Source organism: Copidosoma floridanum, unplaced genomic scaffold (genome assembly GCF_036245765.1).
Source record: "Copidosoma floridanum isolate Cflo_tuat_1 unplaced genomic scaffold, Cflo_Japanese_pri ptg000004l, whole genome shotgun sequence".
Classification (NCBI taxonomy): domain Eukaryota; kingdom Metazoa; phylum Arthropoda; class Insecta; order Hymenoptera; family Encyrtidae; genus Copidosoma; species Copidosoma floridanum.
This window is the reverse complement of record NW_028321881.1, coordinates 36,386,996-36,405,131: the sequence shown is the minus strand read 5'-3', so window position 1 is coordinate 36,405,131 and position 18,136 is coordinate 36,386,996. Positions and strand designations below refer to the sequence as shown.

General features: G+C 36.7%; 1 protein-coding gene across 1 annotated transcript in view; it reads right to left on the bottom strand.

Moving 5' to 3' along the window:
- Positions 1-18,136, bottom strand: part of pHCl-1 (pH-sensitive chloride channel 1) — a 669,372-nt gene that overhangs the window by 356,350 nt on the left and 294,886 nt on the right. Inside the window, exons 7-8 of the mRNA XM_089598057.1 lie at positions 15,752-15,834; positions 15,395-15,535 (exon numbers count right to left, since the gene is read on the bottom strand). Coding sequence (XP_089454183.1) covers positions 15,395-15,535; positions 15,752-15,834 — 224 coding nt within the window. The remainder of the gene's footprint in view (positions 1-15,394; positions 15,536-15,751; positions 15,835-18,136) is intronic.

Below are 18,136 nucleotides of genomic sequence, written 5' to 3'. Positions count from 1 at the left end.
TTATTGTTTTTTGTACCTTTTTATTTCTCTTTTTCGGTGGTCCCAGACGAGATGCAGATCGTCAATTTCCTTTTTGTCTGTTGAACTTTGTTGGCAAATTCTGTGGGCACGTCAAACGGCATGCCACCGCTGGTCGTGAGCTGGAAGACTTCTCTATCTTCATCTGGATTGGTACAGGACCCCTTCCTCTGGAGATATCTTGGAGTTTGAGAGAATGGTATTTTTTGGTTCCAGTGTGTTTAGACTCTTGATTTACCGTATTGTCGTCGAAAACAGTTTCACAAGTGCCAGCCGCATTCTCGTCATGCTTAGATTCCAAGTCCTCAGAGTGATCCTCTCCTATTTGGCATGTACGATGTAAATTTTTCTGCACTTCTTTTACATCTAAAAGTTGTAGTGGGTGGGATCCTTCACTATTTTTCTCCTCGCTTGCATAAGGTATTCTTAGTTCTTTGTCCAATGTAGTTTTAATGAACGAGGAGCGAACGGTACATCGTTTAGTCCTGTTTTCGACCGGATCGATTTCCCTTATGAAATTTTGAGGAATATACTCTCCCAATAACCAGCGTGATAGTCTGGTGGCTTTCCCGATCCTCAAGTCGTCTGAGCACAGTTCTAAATTATTCATTATCTTTTCGCAGGTTAGTGGACTTGCGACATCTAGGTATTAATTTTCTATTATCTGTGTAGCTGAGGTAACTCACACTGAGAAGAAAAAAGGCTTGAGGAGCTACAACTAGAGCTGACTCTACGCTTAAACGTTAGTTAAAAGGTGTTAAAAGCTCTTTGAAGGTGCACAGATTGTTGTAAAAAAAAAATAAAAGATTTAAAAAAAAAAAATAGAAATTCATTCCTAAATAGAAATTTAATTGAAACTCCATGCCCAACAACTGTACCTCCCCACTTATGTAGAGTGAATGCAGTACAGGAAGAGATAAATACAATCGTGTTTTTGTGTACCTGCCTACATACAGCTACTCGTCTCCGCTTTTATTTTATACACACAGTCAACAAGGCGTTTGGCGAAGAGCAGTGTCATTTAAGACCGAAAAGCGAGCTTGTACGCCTTGACTTGGGCTTTGTCAATAAATCAAACAAGCCAAGCCAAGAGACTAACACGAATTGTGTACGTACACAATACATATAAGCCCTTGTTGACTGACAACAGTGGGACCCGCGCTCGTGCCCTCAGTGACCTATCGACTCTCTCTTGCCATGCGTAAATGTAAACACGCACAACCTTGAAGAATCCGAAGCGCGTGCACACACTACACCTAATCATGTGGAATTAATTCACGTGATAAAATAGAACGCCGAATTTTAAAAAACATCCTCTAGGGAGTGTAAGGCCTCTGCCGAGCACCCAACGCAAACCACAAGGTCGGGCGCTAGTTATAACTGGGTGTCAGTACTCGCTCACGGCTCGAAAAGCCACTAAGTAGCGCAAGGAATACTCTGACTAGGACTGTGTTTCTCGGGTATCCACGAAGACACAATTATGTTAAAACGCAGACAACGAGTTCGTTTTCCCTTGCTCTTATCTGTTTGCTGAGGGGCCAGCTCAGCTCTGGCTTAACTCATGATGCTCGTACGTCAGTATTTACGTGCAAGCCCGCGGAGGTGCCAAGATGAGGTTGATACTCGGCTTACAACTCTCTTTCAGGTGTCACGATCTCTTAATAAAACCTGTTAATTAAAAGTAGTCAGAAGGGCTTCATGCAAGGAAAGGCTCACGCAAAGCAAGACACAAACATTTATGGATCACAAGAACGGAAACTATATTAATAGCACTGGTACAGAAACATCTGTATGTATGTGTGTGTTTTTGCTCAACAAGGCACGTACGGCCGGGGAAGGTTAACCTCTCGGAGCCAACAGCACCTAATAATTCAACTGGGCACAGAGAGAGATTGCGCGGATATCGCAATTTTCACGCATGCACTGCGCTTACATGGCATTTTGTAGCCTAGTGTTTGCTCTCGTTGGTCAAGCAGATGGTCTATTGCTGTATGTCTTGTTGTCAAGGCGCTTGGTTGCATATGTCAGAGGACAAAAGCTGTCAAGATGATGGCGAGGCTGTCCTGAGGTGGCTTAGTGTGCTCAATAGACAAGCGACGCACGTGTGTACATCATCTATACCTAATCTCTTCAGGCCTAATGGCCCAGACAGTCCCACGCTAACACGCATTGCAAGACGCAATGCGTCTCTCTCCTTTCTCTCTCTCGTACACATTATGACTTCCCTCTCTGTCTCTGGCCTTTCTTCCTTGCATCGTCTAGATAAGCGTAAACGGCGTTCAGGTATAAATTACCCGTTATGAGTCGTAGCCAAAATTTGTATATTTTTTTTGAATTTTTAACCATTGTAAATAAATGTTTTTGTCATGTTATTTCATTTACTAATTTAACAATAATAAAGGCATTAGACAATTTAAGTTGCTGCTCTCTAGACGTTTACGATATAAAACGATTTGTTTGTAAAAAAATGTGTACGCAGTAAAATTTGTTGAGTTACTAGAGGTTATTGACACCTTTATTTAGTCTAACGATGGACTCTAAAAACTCTACAAAGTCAGCATACAGTACTAAGATCAGATAGAGGAAACTACTAAATATTACATTATTTCTATTATAAAAGTGTTTAGTCTGAAAATTAAATCATACATACTTCATCGCAATACGTACACTTGTGCACTTGGCTTGCTAACCCTTTATATTTATATAACTGAAAAAATTATGTCAAGCAAGAAGCAAAGGGAATAAAAAAAATAACCATTGTAAGCTTTGCGTGAATTAGCTTACAATTATTTCTTGTACCCTATTTACTGTAGACCATACCTGAGCTGACAATATAAATATTTCTTAAATTATGAGACCACCAAATTAAGTTTTCCAACTGGCTTATATTTTTATTACCAAACAAAGGTTCAAGCTTATGAAAAAAGCTAAACTTGTATTCTTCTCATAAAAATGAAAAAACTTGAGTAATAATGCAGAAGAATGCAAGAGATTAAGTACTGTATAAGTATTTACAAAAGTATACAAGACACAATATTTTTTTAAACTTTTTACCGTAGTTTTTTATACACACAGTTTAATTTAATATTTAACATGACTTCTCAAAAAGTAAGGGGTCGTTGCCAAATGCCGTGGACAGTTTTAGAGAGAAGGGAGTTTTGCTTCAATCATACGGATGTTTACGCTTGGGGGTGGAGGAGCCAGGCAATAAGTTTGTGTGTGATACAACACTCTTTTTTATTCTAAAATATGAGCTTTATATTACGTTGACCTAATAGTTGACGTACTAACATTTTGTAATTCACTTCAAGTCATTTCTTTCGACGTCGCACAATGATTTTTGTCGATTAAGGCATTCTTCGTCAACATTGCTAAATATGCTTCTGTTTATATTCATACTTATTATAACTAACGTTGCTGCATTTGCTGTTACGCTGCATTTTAAAAAATTGTCATTGTAACATAATAAAATCCTATAATATTGTAATATTTATCAGTAATTCATCAAAAGGTATATTTAAAATTTTTTTACGAAAATGTATAAAAACAAGTAAGTCAACTTGACTTTAAAGAGAGGAGTCAATTTCTGATCTACACAAAGCTTACGTGAGAAAAAGGGGGGGGAAATCGAAAAACTTGTCCACAGCATTTACGTGCGACCCCTAAAGAGTATTTTGTATGATCAAATATGGAAGTCCCGTGTCACAAGTACTCCCTTTGTGTTAATTGTGCAATAAATTAAGTAAAAAATGGCCAACATGCCTAAACTTAAATTAAACTAGATTAAACATATACGATTTTACCAAACAAAAGTTACATTAAATCATCAATCCAGAATTCTTATTATTCCTGAGAATAAAAGCATTTTCTTTGCTTTATGCATACTATGGATTAAAAGGGGTCGCATATTTATATCACACCTAATTATCTACAATTTAAAAAATACTTAATTTAAAAGACACAGAAGAAATGCTTTTACTGCAGTTGAATAGATCATGATTTTTGTAAATGTTACTATAAAACTTATAAATGCAAGAGATGCAGAAAAGTAAATCATTTGATAAATTTATCTAAGTTAACGAGAAATGAAAATCACGTAGACAAAGAGGAAAACTTTCCGTCAGCTATTAAATATTTGCAAATTCGTAGCGATGCAATAATATTATTAATTATATTTTAAGTCTCCAGAAAGAATGTAAATCAGATAAATTTATAATAATGGGGAAAGGTTCAAAAAATGTAACGGGTGATTAATACGTTAACGCCATTTATGCTCACCTAGACTGAGCAAGGAAGGAAGGCTGGAGAGAGAGGGGGGCGTCATAATGTGTACGAGAGAGAGTGAGAGAGAGAGAAAGAGAAAGAGAGAGAAAGGAGAGACAAGCGTCTTGCGATGCGTATAAACGCGGGACGCTCTGGGCTATTAAGGTAGAAGAGATTAGGTATAGGTGATTAGTGATAGGAGATAAGGTATAGACAGCCTCGTCACCGCCTTGTCAGCGCCTGCCACCTGACGCCTGCGAACAAATGATTTCCCAGCAAGATACCTGGCCGAAAAATCCTGTGGAAGAAGCATCTGCTCGGCTAACAAAAGTGAATACGAGGCTACGAAAAGCACGGTAATCGCAGTGCGTAAAAACTGCGATATCAACGTTATCTCCCTCTGTGCCCAGTATAAACCATTGAGTGCCGTCGGCTCCAAGAGGAAAGCCTCCCCTGGCCGTACGTGCCTTGCTGTTGATGTGATCGAGCAAAAACACACAGATGCTTTTGTTCCAGTGCTATGAATATAGTTTCCGTTCTTGTGATCCTTAAATGTTTGTGTCTTGCTTTAGGTGAGCCTTTCGCTGCCTGCAACCCTTCGAGCTTCTCTTTATTTATAGGCTTTATTGAGAGATCGCGACGTCCAAAAGGGAGTTGTTAGCAGACTATAGGCCCTATCTTCCCGCCTCCGCAGGCTCGCGCGTTGACACTCACGCTCAAGCATCCTGAGTTAAGCCAGAGCTGAGCTATCTTCTCAGCAAGCAGATGAGAGAAAGGGGAAGCGAACTCGTTGTCCACGTTGTAACGTGATTGTCTTCGAGGGTACCCGGGAAGCACAGTTTCGGTCAGAGTATTCCTCGCATTAACTAGTGATTTTCAGAGCTGTAAGCGAGTATAGACACCTCGTTTCAAACATATCATGAATGTTTATTATGTGTAGGGGGTTGACATGCAAGACACACAGGGAGGTGTTAAAGATTTAGTAGAATAGATATGTACGTAAATCTTACTACATTATATAGTGATTTAGGTCAGCTTATCACAGCTCTTCTCTAAGCTCTTCGAATACCCTAGCCGTCGTATTTATTCCATATCGCCCCTGATCTCCTCATATAAAAAGTGATAATTTGCCTACTTTCTCTCTTGTTTTCATAGGATTAGTTTTTTGTTAAGCTCCGTTACAGTTCTAAGGACCTTTTTAATGGTTGCCACACTGAACTATTTTTAGCCTCCCTCGACATCCTACAACCTCCGCTACCTGATAACACCCATTATTTCTGCACTTTGCAAAACAAAGAAAATTTACAGTTTTAAGTCGTAGTAAAAAACTTTTTTTAATATCATGGGCTTATCTCACTAATGTGTAAAGCAAAGTCGCTAAAACCGTTGTAATCGCTAACCATGAGAACTACTGAACCAATTTTGCTGAAATTTTGCATACCGATTCTTGACACTTCGTAGATGGTTTTAGTATGGTTTTTATCTTAAAAAATTTAATAACAATAGCAATAAATAAGCTTAAAGTTTTGAAAAAATATGCCAGCTTTTCACTTTAGTTCAGTAGGATCTGCTAGCTGGCGTCAACATAAAATCAGAGCTACCTGAAACAGAATTAAATAAGTGTGGTTATAATAGGCCAGAACGTTGCGGGAATTTCTGCGGTACTCTACTGGCAGTACATCGAGCTGCATCGAAAATGTTGATAATAGTCACGCAGCTGGGTATCCCGGTTACCGATGACGCTCTTCTCCAATGAACAAGTAATCTAGGTCTGCTGTCACCTTGAACTTCCAGGATTGATGAGTACCACTAATAAAAAATTTATTCTAACCGATGACGTTTCGGGTTGAGTACCAGGAGACGTGTCTTGCCAGAGCATATCCTGCTCCAACCCCTCATAATTACATGGCCGTACCACAATCTGGCCTGGCGCCGTCAGAGAATTTTATACTATAAATGTAAGCCAGGGAAAACAGCTCTGAGGGGCATGAACAGCCATAACGGCTTTCTTCTCAGTGGTCGTGTCCCTAATGGCATCCCCATATTTCCCCAACTAACAATGAGCGGTTGGTAATCCGGAAAACAACCCAAAGAAAGAGATATTTTTTTATCAGCAGTGTGCTTCCCTCATGTACGGTCTCCGTCCACAGTGACTCCGAGGGTAAGAGTCAAGCTATCCGCAGCTGGCTCTCCATCATCAAGAATAATGATAAGGAATGGCTGGAAATTTTACAACTGACCCTTTTCAGGGCCAATGTGAGCATTTACGTTCCCTACTAAACCATTAATCTCATCAGTCCTTTTAAGGGCCACCTAAGTTTAAATTACCTTGCCAACAAATACATTTTTACTTTAATTTCTGGAGACGATTCGTCAACTAAAAGACTATGCAAAGCCAGCCACTACTAAATCAAGTCAATCATTAACTGGCAAAAGTCACGAGCAGAGTTGTTCGTCGCAAGGCTGGGAACCCCGGTGACCGACGACCCTATATTACCCTCTCGACTCTAAGCATTAAACCAAAAATCATTAATCCTCTTCAAGGTCTGCGCTGGGCAAAGCTAACAGCTATCAAGGAAAAAAAAAACTTGAGCCAACGGAAGTCTACAACGGGCAAACATCACGAACCAATCTTTAATAATCTCTCCACCTTAGATCATCAAAACAACTGAGTCTGCATAAAAAGGTGCTTTAAACACCTACGTCTTTGACGTTATACCAGGTGACGTTGGGAAAGAGCACTTCAACTAGCCCCAAAGTTTTGGACTTTTTAATTTTCCTCCGGATCCGTCTCGGTCTTTAACAGAAGGCCAGAGAAGATTACCCTGAGATGTCCAGGCAGTCACAATTGCTTTAAACTTTAGTCAAGACGGAATTTACTTAAGAAGCTCACCAGTCTTTTTTTAGGCAATTTGATGTTGAACTACCTTGCCAACAAATATATTAAAACTTAACAAAGTTAACAGAAAGCAGTTTTTGGGGGTCACAAAAGTCGCAAGAGGTTGAATTGGGAGGAAAACTTGAAATGTGTCTAACGAAAACAATTTGAGGCGTCAAGAAACTGACGCAGAAAATTTATCAAGATGAGAATAGCAGCCTCAAAATTGACAAATAAAGAATTCATTACGTGAGAGATCAGCTTGATATTTTACCCTCACAGTAATCTCTTAAATCTTTAAAGATCTTAATTCAGATTTTTAAATAAGTTGAAAATATATTTGTATTTTTGTGGCAATAAAAAACGTAGAGATTAAGCTCCAGGACTTTGTTGCTCTGGTAATGAAGTTGTGAGATAAGAGAAAAACTATTTTTTTTATCTATATATTTTTTGTGAGTTTAAAATCTTAACAGCTTTAAGCAATAGCCTTTTTCGTCAATTATACGGGAGAAACTTAAAATCAACCGCTTCTAATGGCCAACGATAATTTTATGGCATAAGGCACGCACGGTACTTTTCAGCATACTTATAATTTTTTAATTTTTCAGCTTATTATTTGACCAAGTAAACTGTATGCATTGCGAACAAATATGTTTTTAATATACGAAGATTTTTGTTCTGAGAAGTGTCAGGAATAAATGTAAAATTTTTAACTGAAAACGTTTTACGTTACATGTCAATATACTACGGTGTTCCATTTAGTAAATCTCGGGCGAAGCCGAGATGGGGGGCTGCTAGTTAACTATACAGATTACTTTCAATGTATGTTTTAACACCAACTGAATTCATAAAATTTTAAGAACAACAAATTTTTCCAAATAATATGTTTATATAGATGTATTCAATTTTAATACACATGCCTTATATGACATAGTACATCTACATGTAATGGGAGAATTTTATTAATTTGATTAAATTATAATAATCATTGTGGTTGGTGCTAGTAGCCCTGCACAACTTTAAGGAAATTTGACTTTTCTATACCCGACTTTTAAGAAAACAATAAAAACTAATACTTAAATTTTTTTGTTTGTAAATTTGTTTTACGGTTTTTGTATTGTTCTTTAACTTATGAAAATATTTCTTACCAACGTTTTAATAAAAAATATATTCTTACAGAATATTTTCTATTTTATAATTACTAATATTTTTCAACTACATAGACACGCTTTTTTTTGTTTCCATTGAAATAACGCTACGTAGAATTTTCTAAGGGAAAAAATTTTCTTTTTTTTTTAGTCATCACTCTTGAAACTTTGTGATTTTGATTTGTAAATTATCATGGCAAGTGCTTTAACAAAAGAAACCTCTATTAAGTTTGTGTAGATAGTAATGATAATTACCAGTATTAAAAGTTATTTTTTTGACAAAAACTGTATTTTTTAGTTTTTATGTAATTATTTCTGTTTTATAATATAGTAAAATTATTTTGTTTTTTAAAACTCTGTACCTTCGCAAGAAATGTACATGTAATGTGAGCTTACAAGTTTATTTTTATTAATTTCCCATTTCAAACATTCAAATATTCTACCAAACTGAAGCTATCATAAATTTGAATCGGCGTGCCATTAAGAAATGTAAGATTGCCCTAACACTCAAACGTATGACATTAAGATACACTTTATACTAAAGCTCACCGACGCTGCTGCTTCTCTGGAGGGTACAAAAATCCCATGCAAGCCCATGTTAATCACTTTTGCCATCAGCAACGAGTCCGGCACTTTGACTAGGGCGCTCTGCTCTTCAAAGCGCTGTTGTATCTTTATGGTACCGCAATAAATGGCAAAATTGAATTTTTATATGAATATGAATTATTAATTATTAATTTTGAACGAAATATTAATTTTTTTTTTTCATTTTTTTTTTTTTTATGTATAGTAGCTTAAACTAATATGGCACTTATTCATTGTTTTTTACTGGTTTCTAAATTAAAATATGTTTCTTTCAAGAAAAAGAAAAAAAAACAGAATGTATTCTCTTAGAAGTAAACCTTACCAAACACATTTTTCTTCATAAAATCCAACCTAGGGGTGCATATGGATTTTCGCAATGACACTTTGTTTTTTTTCTAATCAAAACGTTTTTTATTTATGCTTTCTCTAATGATTCTGTAATGTTAAAGATTTAAAAATTGATGTCGAAAAATAAATTTGTAGTTTCCACAATTAATTTTGTATGAGCCTAAACTATTATACAAACATAAAAAAAGTTGAACTTTTCTTGTGATAGCACAGGGCTCTTCCATAATATTGTGATCACCCCTATTTTGTAAGATAAGTAGTGTAGCAAGATAAAGACCGAAAATATTATTCCGAATATTTAGTGCCTAAATGAGGTATGTTTAGTCGAAACGACTAAGATTCGTAGGCTGACTTGTGAGCGGTCAAGGATCAACCTCGCAGCACGCTGAAAGTGGCAGCACACCGAGTTCACAGAAAATTCATCACATACTCACACATGCAAGCGCTGGTCAATTTCTTTCTAACCTTCATTCTTCTTCTTTTTTTGTTTTAGTCGGTGCATTTAATCGCTCTTACGCCAACTCTCATTATGTCTCTCTCTCTATTCTCTCATTAGCTAGACATTTTTCTCCTTCTCTATCATGCAACTACATCTCTATCACTTTTGATCTCATTAAGGTCCTCGGGTCATAAGTCTCTCCCCTCTATTAATTGCTTACATCATTCTCTCTCTCCCTCTCTCTCTTTCATGGTTTTTCACATAAGGTGTAAGGGATTGACGGATCCTGACGACTGCTGCAAGTGGGAGAATAAAAAGGGAAGGGGAGTCTTGGACCTACTTTGGGTGGGTGTGCCGGGTCAGTTCCAAACTATTTGTCTTACAGAGTGGTCTAGAGTTATCAACTGCGATTTCGAGTATCTGGCATAAATGGGTATTATATTCGTTCTATTGGCTTCTACATCTTTTTTCATCATCATCATCACGCACACGAGCATCTGGGTGTTACCTTTTTGGGGTAAATTTCTCTCACACTCTCCTTCACTCAATCATCATCGTCATCTGCATCATCTTCGAGGAGCTCAACGTGCTGCGAGTAAAGCACAGCAATAATCTGCTTTACGGAACGTGCGACGTTTGTCAATTCGTGAGTTTTTCAAGACACGTGTGGATGCGCACGTATACGTTATCTATACACATACACACGTACAATTTTTTCTTTCCAGGACATTTTATCTTGAAATCATAGTTCAACCTCACTCGTTTGTATCTTTGTGAATTTTTCTTCTCTTAAGTTTTTCTCTTCGGAGTTTTTCACTTGAGCCACGAAATATATCTTCGTTAGTGGCTCATAATCAGTGCACTTCTTATTTATTCTACCCAGTTCCTTCCCATCCTCCGTTAAGATGAATTCATAAAAATTGTTGTTGTTTTTTATGTGAATTTATTTTATCATTTGTCAATGGAGTAGTTTTTTGTGCCGTGATCCCTTGTAAACTTATAATTAATACATTGGTTACCTTCGTCAAAATAAACGCAGCCAACAGGGCAGAAATACTCTTGCTACATTTTAAGGTATATCATAGTAGCATGAAAAAATAATTTAAGAGTTATGAAGAGTGAGACATGTGGGATGTTACGATTCTGTTTGATATTGAATATAAAATACTCGACACATTCATAAGTTCTAGATGGAAAAAAAACTGTATGGGAAATGTCAATAAATGAAAATACGTGCATAAATACTTACCAATCGATAAAATCAGATTTATTTCTAATATTCTTATATATCATATGAGCAGGCGTTGACAGAAAAATCGCCAAAAAAACTAAGATGTAGCAATTAAGGAGAGAAGTCGCCAATACCTCGATGGCGAAATTGATAACGCACTTTTCCAGTAAGAAAAGAGTTCTAGGTTCAAATCCTAGTTGACGTAACACTTTTTTTTAATGGCTACGTATGACAATTTTTCTACAAATCTGTAGTTTTAACTAAAAAAATTGAGGTGCTTTGGCAATCTTGAGCTTGATGGGAAATGTCGATAAATTTAATTACTCGCACTTTACTTAAATGACATTCCTACAAAACTGCAAAGACATATGTAACTTAATTTACTACTCTATGTGCAGTGGTAGTAATAATAGTTGATGCTAGGTTTTAGTATCATCTTCGGACAAAAAAGCTCAAGGAATGTAATTTGACTCAGAGAGACATACAAGATTAGTCTTTCAAAATGTTCCTTTGTAAGTACGAGGTAATGTAGCGAAAATCACTGCAAACTTTCATACATGTCTAAGTATACAATAGTTATTGGAGTTTGGTGTGCATTAAGCACATTCAAAATGATGATTTACTACAGATGTTTAGATGCATGCATTTATAACTTAAGGAGGCTCCATCACGAAATGCACAAGAACTTTGAATGACATATTATTAAAATTCTGATCGCGCTGAATCCAATAGTATCCTTATTTGTATGGCTTGGTGATCAAAATCCGGAATTCAATTCAAAGTCAGCACTTTTCAAACTCGCCTAACACAGCCTCTTATGTACGGCCGAAGGCCTGAAGCAAACTTTTGATGATCAATTAGACTACTTAAATGGAATGTACAAGCACAAAAATATGAGTACTGTAACCCTGGCATCATCATCTTTAAAAAACTGGGTAACGTTATAGGTGTTGGCGATAAAAAAATTAATAAGATAGCTAAAATACAATTTTGGTCTACAGTTACGTTCGGTGCGTGCAGTGACAAATACTGCTGGCCATATTGGTGTAGGGAGCGCGTGTAATGCAAAAAATTTGAATTCGTAAAATAACATGAAAACTTTTATAATGATTTCTCAATTAAGTTTCTTTGATGGATAAAAACGCACTAAATTACAGCATTCATGAATATAAAATCATTTTTTTTACATACTCCTAAGTTTATCACTTTCAACAGCTGACTGTATAAATATATAGCACACTATTCATAATAGCAGCTGGAGTCAGTTGAAAATAAAATAAACTTCATTACCAACGTACTACTAGCATAAAAGGAAGCTTTCATTTAGTGACGTCGCATCGATTGTCATTGAATTGACTACCACAGTAGGCGATGGACGTTCCTTAATAAGGGAAATAACTATTTTTCATAACATATAGGAAAATTACGAAAAAGGATTGTACATCGTCAAATTTAATTTTTGTCCATTTTTATAAGCTTACTTTATAACTTGATATAAAAACTAGTTTTAATTATAATGTAAGCTGGTCATTGATTTAAATATAAGAAATATTGGTACAATTGTAGATTTCATGTGCACAGTATTCACGAAAACATAATAAATCAGGAAAAACACGTGAATATTGTTTAACTAGCGGTCCCCCCGTCTCAGCTTTGCCAGAGACTCACTAAATAGAACACCGTAGTGTATTGACATGTAATATGAAACGTTTTCAGTTAAAAATTTTACATTTATTTCTGACACTTTTCAGGACAAAAATCGTCTTATTAAAAACATGTTTGTCCGGAATGCATACAGTTTATTTGGCCAAATAATAAACTGTAAAAATTAAAAAAAAGTAAATTATTGTAAAAAGTGCCGTGTGTTACTTATGCCGTAAAATAATTATCGGTCATAAGTGGCCGTTGATTTGCAGTTTCTACCGTATAATCTATGAACAGGGCTATTTTTTTAAACTAAAGATTCAAAGCTCACAAAAAATTTATCATTAAAAAATTTTTTTTTCTTATCTCACAACTTTATTACCAGAGCAAGAAAGTTCTGGAGCCTAATCTCTACATTTTTTAATGCCGCAAAAATACAAATATATTTTCTACTTATTTGAAAATCTGAATTTACATCTTTAAAAATTCAAGAGATTACTGTGAGGGTAAAATATCAAGCTGATCTCTCACGTAATGAATTCTTTATTTGTCGATTTTGAGGCTGCTATTCCCATCTTGATAAATTTTTTGCGTCAGTTTCTTAACGCCACAAATTGTTTTCATTAGACACATTTCAAGTTTTCCTCCCAATTCACCCTCTTGCGACTTTAGTGACCCCCAAAGGCTGCTTTCTGTTAACTTTGTTAAGTTTTAATACATATGTTGGCAAGGTAGTTCAACATCAAATTGCCTAAAAAAAGACCGGTGAGATTCTTAAGTAAATTCTTTCTTGACTAAGGTTTAGAGAAACTGTGACTGCCTGGATACCTGAGGGTGATCTTCTCTGGCCTTCTGTTAAAGATCCAGACTGATCGGGAGGAAAATTAAAAAGTCCGAAACTTTGGGGCTAGTTGTAGTGCTCTTTCCCAACGTCACCTGCTATAACGTCGAAGACGTAGGTGTTTAAAGCACCTTTTTATGCAGACTTAGTTGTTTTGATGATCTAAGGTGGAGAGATTAGTAGAGATTGGTTCGTGATGCTTGCCCGTTAGAGACTTCCAGTGGCTCAAGTTTTTGAGATTAATCATGAGATTCATTTGAAGTTTTCCGTCTAATTCGACTTCTTGTAACTTTTGGCATAGTTCAGACTCTTGTGAGCTCTAAAGGCAATTTTTTTTCAACTTTATTAGGTTGTAATGTATTTGTTGGCAAGATAGTTTGACGTCGATGAACCTGAAAAGGACTGGTGAGCTTCTTAAGTAAAGTACTTTGTTGACCGAAGTTTTCAGCGAACGTGACTACCTGGATACCTCAGGGTTTGAAGCTTTGGAGCAAGTTGTAGAGCTCTTTCCTATCATCTCCTGGTATAACGTCAAAGACGATTATTTAAGAGTGCTTATTAAAACTAAAGCACCTTTTTTTCAGACTTAGTTGCTTTGGTGATCTCAGGTGGAAAGATTAGTTTGTGATGTTTGCCCGTTGGAGACTATCCCGTTGGCTCACGTTTATTATTTTTTCTTCATAGCTGTTAGGTTCTCCCAGCGCAGACCTTGGAGAATTTCGGTGATTCCTGGTTAATTACTTAAAGTTGAGAAAGTAATATAAGGTCGTTTGTCACCGGTATTCCCAGCCTTGTGACGAACAACTCTGCTCGTGACGTCTGCCAGTAAATGACTGACTTGGTTTAATAGTGGCCGGCTTTACATAGTTTTTGAGTTGACGAATCGTCCCCGGAAATCGTAGTAAAAATGTATTAGTTGGCAAGGTAATTTAAACTCAGGTGGCCCTTAAAAGGACTGATGAGATTAATGGTTTAGTAGGGAACGTAAAAGCTTACATTGGCCCTGAAAAGGGTCAGTTGTAAAATTTTCAGTCACTCCTTATCATTATTCTTGATGATGGAGAGGCGGTTGCAGGTAGCTTGGCGCTTATACTTTGTACGGAGACTGTACAGGAAGGGAAGTACGCCACTGACCAAAGAATATCTGGTCTTCAGGTCGTTCCCCAGATAACCAATCGCTTATTGGTAGTTAGGAAAGTGGGCCTGGAGAGAACCTTCTCTGTAGGTATGTTATTGGGACGACTACTAATGAAGGAGGCCGTTGTGGCTGCCCATACTCTTAAGGTCTGTCCTCTCTGGCTCGCATTTTAAGTAGCAAATGCTCTGATGGCACTAGGTCAGATGGTTGAACGGCCACAAAGCTCTGAAGTGCTCGAGCAGGTTATGCTCTGGCCAGAAACGCTTCCTTTGATCCCACTGGAGACGTTGACGTTTCGAACGCCTGTTTTTCTGTAGCATTTAATGAATTTGGGGGTCCAGGGTAAAAACCGATTTATTTTGCTTGCCTATGAAAGAAGAGTGTCATCGGTGACCGGGATGCTCAGCTGCACGACGGACTCCTCTGTTCTCGATGTAGTGTCAATTTTCGACTACAATGATAGTTAATTTGATGGGGCATCTTATAACCACTCTTCACTATCTTTGGTTGCGAGTAGCTTCAATTTTACCTCGACGCTACCTAGTAGATTCTACTGAGCTTTAGCGTAAAGCTAGCTTATTTTAGAAAAATTTTTAGCTTATTCATCGCTATTGTTATTAACATTTTCAAGAAAAAAACTATATGAAAACCATCTTAGAATCATGAAGAATCTGTTTGCAAAATTTCAGCAAAATCGGTTCAGTAGTTTTCGCGGTTAGTGATTACAACGGTTTTAGCGACTTTGCTTTATATATTTTTAAGACTACGTATGAAACATATACAATCAATTTTTGGAACGAGAAAAAAGAAAAAAAAAAAAAAAAGTTTTATTTAATTAGTGAAATTCGTTATCAGACTCACCTCTCCAACTTGATTTAATAGGACATGTGATTGTCTGATTCTTTATAAGGTATGCATTTAAAGTAGTTAGACTGGGACTCTTCCGTAATGTGTCCTCGTCGTTTTTCCACACGTACGTGATTGCTGTCTGTTCGTAGGATACTAAAAACCATTAAAAGTCTTTTCACTTTTATTGAATAATAAGCCGTCTATGTTTTAATTTTTATGTATTAAGTTATGTTTCTCTATATCTACACACGTTTTGTGTACTAATTGCAATAAAGTTAGTTATATGAGAAAAGTTCTAAGAATTGAAACTAAAACTATACTTTAGGTGCCCTTAAGTATAAGTACTCACCCCTTAGCTATAATACTTACTACTTTCAATAGCAAATGAACATAGTGGATCGTCAAAAGGAAATATATTTAATCTGCCTTGGCAGGACAAGATGAGATGCCGTCTGCAAAAATATGAATATAGATAAAGATTTCTTTTGGGCCATGGTGAAACAACTATTAATGTAATAATTCTTTGATTTTATTCAAATGCCAGTTTATTGTAAGCGATAAACTTATAATACAATAAAAATTCTTGTAAATAATTAGCAAGTATCCCTTAATGATAGAGCTCTCAAGTAATTCAAATGCAGTAGTGTGTCAATCATAAAATATTCTTTCCTATTCAACTAAAAAAATGTTACCATTTCGGAAAACATAATTGCAATTTTCTATTATGATTTTACATAAGAAAATTGTGGTTGTGACTTTTTTCACATGGACTGTCGAAACATACGTGCTACAGGACGGACTTACAAAATATGCATGAATATATGAATGGCGAACTTGGCCGTTACGTAAGATTAAAGGGGAGGGGAGGGAATTAAAAAGGGAGCTGTAGTCTAGCACAAACTAGATTTATATTTTTTTTTAACTTCTGGTTGTGCTCAATATCATTTTTAATATATAAAAATATTGTTAACGACAAAAAAGATTTTAAAGGGAAAATTTTTTTTTTTTGTTTATCTGGATTCTCCATTGGTTTGGCACAATCTTGAAAACATATTATTTCATTTAACCAAAGACTTTCAAAAAAGCTTAACTAATATAAGTTTAATTAATATTTTTTATCATACAGAAATAGAACAATCATTTATAAATTTAAAAAAATAAACTATAGATTTGTGCGCGCGCTTGTGGCGAGATACGCAGTTCAGCTGAGTCAGTTCTAAAGTAGTACCCGTGCTACCGCTAACACCGTTACTTCGTTATAAATCAGGATACCAAACCTACAGAGTGGCACTGTAGAGAGGCCGTGTGGTTTTATATTGTATCAAATAAATAGAGTTAAACAGTTAATACTCTCTTCTGTAAGTATTCATTTAACCTTGTGCCCTGGCTATTCATCCCATACCTGCGATAGGTTATGGGCACAGGGCACGCAAGCCACTGCTCAAGAGTAATTTTCTGCCATAATCAGAAAATCAAACTGTTAAGAGTGTATTGTGTTTTATAGAGGCTAGAAGCAAAGTAAGATAAATATAGAGGCCAGCACAGAGACAGCGAGCGGCAAGCGGACCACTGTCAGAGAGGGTGCACTACCTGCGTGTCATCACCATTTTTAAAGGAGAGTGAGCAGCACCAGAGTAAGTGACGGCGTCTCCAAGAAAAGTTTCTCTGGAAGCGCGCCGAGTATAAGATTCGTGTGAGTGCGTGTGTATCTTTGTTTCTCTCTCTTTTTCTCTCTCTTTCTACTGTCAAGTGTAGTGTATAGGTATAAGAGACTGGTGCTATTGAAGGAGGTGTTGAGATAAGCGAGAGCGTCCTGCGTGGGTTATTATTTTTCCAAGGAAGAGTTTTGTTCGCACGACTTTTTTCCCGTCCTCTCCTCCTCCTTTGTTGACACGTGGTCTGCAACGGCTGTGTTCGTCAGCGATGGTGGGCGCACTTTTGTGTTTTGTTTTAACTTGATGGAGTGAGAAAGATAGAGAATAAAGATAACTTACTTCGAGTAAATTCTGGTCCGTGAAGGAGGGAGAGCAAAGATGTTCATGCGCACACTCGTACATGCATGCAGCCTGAGAGTGAAATCTCTTAGCGTAATTTCGAGCAGGTGCGGTATTCATGATTATTCTCGAGCACCTTTACCTTGGACGGTTGTATGTGGTGCATTTTACTTTGAAAAGAGATAGAAAACACGTGAAGCATTCCCATATACGTTCTCGTTTCAGTACTTTCGAGAAATTACATACGTACATGAATGTATGCAACGGCGCGCTACCTTGCTGCAAGTTTGTCTCCATTCTCCAGAAAATGCTTAGCAAAATTTTTTTGGTTGCATGCACGCTTCTAAAATCTATGTTATAGACTCAGTGAAGCGTCACGGGGTTGTAATCCATGAAAAGCGTGCTGTGCCACTGGAATCTGGTGACGACTAGGAAAACTGTGTGAACCCGTTCGAGCCCCGTGCAAGCACACGATTAATCTATCTTCAAATACTTTCATTGCCGTGCGTGAAATTCTGACTCAGTAACTAGGTGCAAACACGCGTTTGGCTTAGTTGAGAGAGCTTGTTTTTCGTTTCGAGCGAAGATAAATTGACGTTCGTTTTTCTTGGTTCAGAAGCACTTGAATGACACTTAAAACACCAGACGTTACCTGTTAGAATACAACAAAATATTTTAATACTTTAGAGGTTCGGGTTTTTGTAGTCCTTTCGATCTCAGGAAATTTAGAACTGTTGTAAAATTTTAGCGTAAAATTAGA